The 3,743-nt window shown below is 44.5% G+C and overlaps 1 protein-coding gene across 1 annotated transcript; it reads right to left on the bottom strand.

The window, feature by feature from the left end:
- Positions 1–217: 217 nt before the first annotated feature.
- On the bottom strand, positions 218–3,006 carry LOC147434211 (peroxidase P7-like). Its single transcript, XM_086489905.1, has 5 exons — positions 2,850–3,006; positions 2,357–2,731; positions 1,338–1,511; positions 1,085–1,250; positions 218–1,003 (listed from the first exon to the last, which is right to left on the bottom strand). Exons 2-5 carry the CDS (start codon positions 2,726–2,728, stop codon positions 549–551), a joined length of 1,167 nt encoding a protein of 388 aa, XP_086346031.1. The 5' UTR covers positions 2,729–2,731; positions 2,850–3,006; the 3' UTR covers positions 218–548.
- Between the last annotated feature and the right edge of the window lie 737 nt (positions 3,007–3,743).

Raw genomic sequence — 3,743 nt, 5'->3', positions numbered from 1 at the left:
TTTCTCTTAAAGTCTGTCACTAAAGACCTTTTAGGATCATCACACTTCCTTAACTATTTTAATTTTTAAGCCACAGGCATTAATGTATGATGGGTAATTGAATGTTGTGCACTTCTAAACGGGAACTCTTCAATAGAGACCAATCTTTACTTACGTTGTATCAAATTCGGAATTAAGTCCTATTTAAACGACTAGCAATTACTGGTCAGGAGAAAGGTGATTAAACCAGGTATCACGATCTCCACTTACGTTTAACGAGTAGTTGCTACTGGTCAGAAGAAAGATAATTAAACCGGTATGAAAATTGCTGTTAAAATAGGAGATGGGTGATTCTTTCAGGTCAGCAATTTATTCAGCTTCTACTGATTGGAGTATTCGACAAGTATTTGTGATCCCACAAAAAAAAATGTTGAAGCTTCAACAGCCTATAAAAGTTCACGAAAATTCCTCAACAAACCATGGCATGGGAAACACAGCCTAACGGCAGAGTTGCCTCTTCATTTTGTTGCAAGAGTTGCAATATCGTCAGTTCGGAGAGCGTGCAGCTGCTAGTTCTGCAAAGAGCAGTCCCTTCGTATCTCTCCCTGGACTCCGGTCAGCACGGCCAAACTACTCAGTTTGACCATGCTGCGCTTGAAATCCTCAAAGAAAAGGTCTTGATTTTCGGCATAAGCTTGGACCAGCGCTTTGGTAGTGGGATGATCTAACAATGCTGCATCTGTATTCAATACGCCCCTCCACTGCTGCACATTCTTGAAGAAACTGTTGTCGAAGACAGTGGGGGTATCAAAGTCGAGGCTCACTGTAGTGGTTTGACTGGAATTGCATGGTGATGCCGTTGCCCCATTGACGTCGTTTATCATTGGCGAATCCAAGATGCATGTCGTTGTGAGTTGCAGAAACAGGGACGCATTCAGCCGCGGGTCGGCCATGCCGGTTCCCTCTTGATTGCAGAGACGCCCTCCAAAGTTGGAGCATTTGGTTTGGCCGATGGTGTGGGCACCTGAACTTTAGCAATGTCCATAAGAGTCAATTTTCTCCCATACATGATTCGATCCACTACAATTATCAGGACCATTTATACCTAGCAGGCTGACGACATCTGTCTCATTGAAGCCCTTTCTGCTGAAATGGTTGAGAACGCTGGAGATGTTCAGATCAGGTTTTGGCAGCTCCGCGCTTGCCAGTGAGCCATTCATGATGAAACCGTCCCTTCTTCCCAGCCCAAGCGCGTAGTAAGGACCCCCACTCTAGTAATTGCTCAGCAGGAACAATATAGATTATGAACAGAGCTTGTCACGTTCACCATTATATGACCTCTCAAACACAATGTTTACCTGAACTACACTATGGCGGGCAGCCAGCGCAACGATGTCGGCACAGGAGACCATGCCGGGGCACTCCGATTCTAATGCTTGTTTGACTTCATTAATGGCTTCAAGACCACGCAGTGAATTTTTGTTCGGTCCATCCTCCAGTTCGGGACTAAGAAGCACAGAACCATCACACCCCTGCACCAAAACGAACAAGTTCTTAATTAAGCACTTCGTCCAACAAAAGAAGGTGGAGAAACTCGACCATGTTTAGTCCACAACATTAATGCAGAAATGTTAGAAGCAGTGCGTCAATGATGCAACAAACTCAGGAGGATTGGCTTTATTTACCGTCAGTCGTATGGTAAAAGGAACACGAAAGTTATTGAAAAACTTGTTGAAACCAGGGGAAATACAAGACACAGATGCATCAAATGTCAGCTTCACAAAATGAATGCAGAAGCGCGTGTAACAATAGAAATAAGCTTCTGCCTGACACTACGTCGTGCCAATATTCTATTTTGAACGAATGTTTGCCTCATTCCGGACTCAGGAACAGCTCTTTGAAACAAAGATTTGGCCCTTTGACTGAGCTATTAGCATGTATGGTGATATTAAACTACGTCTTCTAGCTCCCTCGAGCGAAACCAGAGAAGGTAGCCTATGAAGCCATCACGCGAAATGTTATGGTCAACAATATCGAGACAAAACATTGACCTTACATTCAAGGTGAGCGAAACCGAAATTTATTCACTCCAAGGCGACGAAAGGTTTTAGAGGTCGATTGAGGTCCTGAGAGGATAGTGAGTGCGTGGAGAAAGAATGAAAGCTAGTGGAGGATCGACGATATCAAAGGCTTATTAGAATTATGGCTGAGAGTTTCAAGGACATTTGAGGACCGAGAACTCAGGTAATGCGTGCATGAATCATGCGCGCATGAATCGCTACCATGCGAAGCAATCTCAGCTTAGCGATGGAAGGAGTGCAAAGTTCACCGCAAAGATCAGGAAACTCCACAAAGAAGTGATCAAAAGAGGACGTACCTGCACGAAGCAGTCATGAAATGCTAAACGAAGAAGGCCCGCAGCCACAGAAGCATTGCGGGAGATGGCTCGAGTGAGCGTCTCATTGACGATGTTGAGTAAGCCGGGACAAAGTATGGCGTAGAAGTCCTCAGTTAGGCTGTAATTGGAGCTGCTGGCAGTGTCAGAAGGGAAAGGGCCCGACATGAAGGGCAAGGTCGAGGAAGATGTAGCAGAGGTGCTGCTGGTAGGAAACTGAGGGCAAATGCCGATGGAGAAGGAGGCAAGAATGGCGAATATGAGAACAATGCCTGCGCTGGCCGAAATCTGCAGCTTGCAAGACCTCTGAGTGCCGGCTCCATTCGGCTGAACCTTCTGCCTTATGACCTTCATGGTCTGCAAATACAGTGCAGCAGCACTAGAGTTAATTACACCTACAAGTGCTAAACAATCTGCAACAGGAACAAGCAAAACCAGGATGCAGTGACTCGCTGCTGCGGAAGCATATGCTCACCTCGGATGCACAATGTTGATGTCGGCGATGCTCACCTAGGGACTACCTGCAAGAAAGCGCAGCCACGGACTCATCTAACAGCAATAACGTCGAGACAAAGTTCGAGTCTTTTATACCCTGGTTCCCATGAACCTCTATTAACCAGATGTGGTAATCATCGTTAATAATTCAAACTAAGTTCAAGCGACAACTTAGAGCACTTTCTCACGATGAGTTTCAAAATTCCCAAGCTCCTCAAAAGTCCACAATTTATCTATCTTTCATAAACTTTTGCATTCTTGCAAAAGTGTATGCATTCTTGCAATACTTCTCATAGCTTCCTATCGTGACTTCTCGATGGAATTTTGCCTTGCAAGCGAGCCACACAAAGCATAACCAAACTCCTTTTGTAAGTTTCAAAACTCAACTTTTGAAGTCATTGTATTTCAAGGCTCTAAGAGTGAGAATTCTTTTTGCCTAAAGAATGGGCAGAACAATCTCTCTAGCGACACAAGGTGGAAATTTCAAAGAGACCCCTCTTTGTAAAGGTCAACTCTCAAGGGCTCAGTGCAGTGATCGCATATCTCGGTTTGTAATGTAAATTTCACCATTGAAAATAATAAATCCGGCTTCTAAGTTTATTGGACCATAAGTTCAAGGTCAATAGTTGGGCATTTGAGTTTAAAATCCTAGTAAATACCCTAAATTTTGGCATAATTTTCCTTCTAATCTCTCTTCTCTACCTCATTTCCTTGCTCTTCCTCTCTCTCTCTCTCTCTCTCTCTCTCTCTCTCTCACAGCAACTCTCAAGAGACGTGGCACCGTACAATCACTACAACAAAAGAAGGTGTTATCGACGCATATATCGACGCTGCCAGTCGCTATGAGCGTCGCTATACCCGTCGCTGTGAAACC

Source organism: Adiantum capillus-veneris, chromosome 19, assembly GCF_014529385.1.
Source record: "Adiantum capillus-veneris isolate H3 chromosome 19, ASM1452938v2, whole genome shotgun sequence".
NCBI classification, from domain to species: Eukaryota; Viridiplantae; Streptophyta; class Polypodiopsida; order Polypodiales; family Pteridaceae; genus Adiantum; species Adiantum capillus-veneris.
The sequence above is the reverse complement of the archived record's forward strand: the minus strand, read 5'-3'. Positions and strand labels throughout refer to the sequence as shown.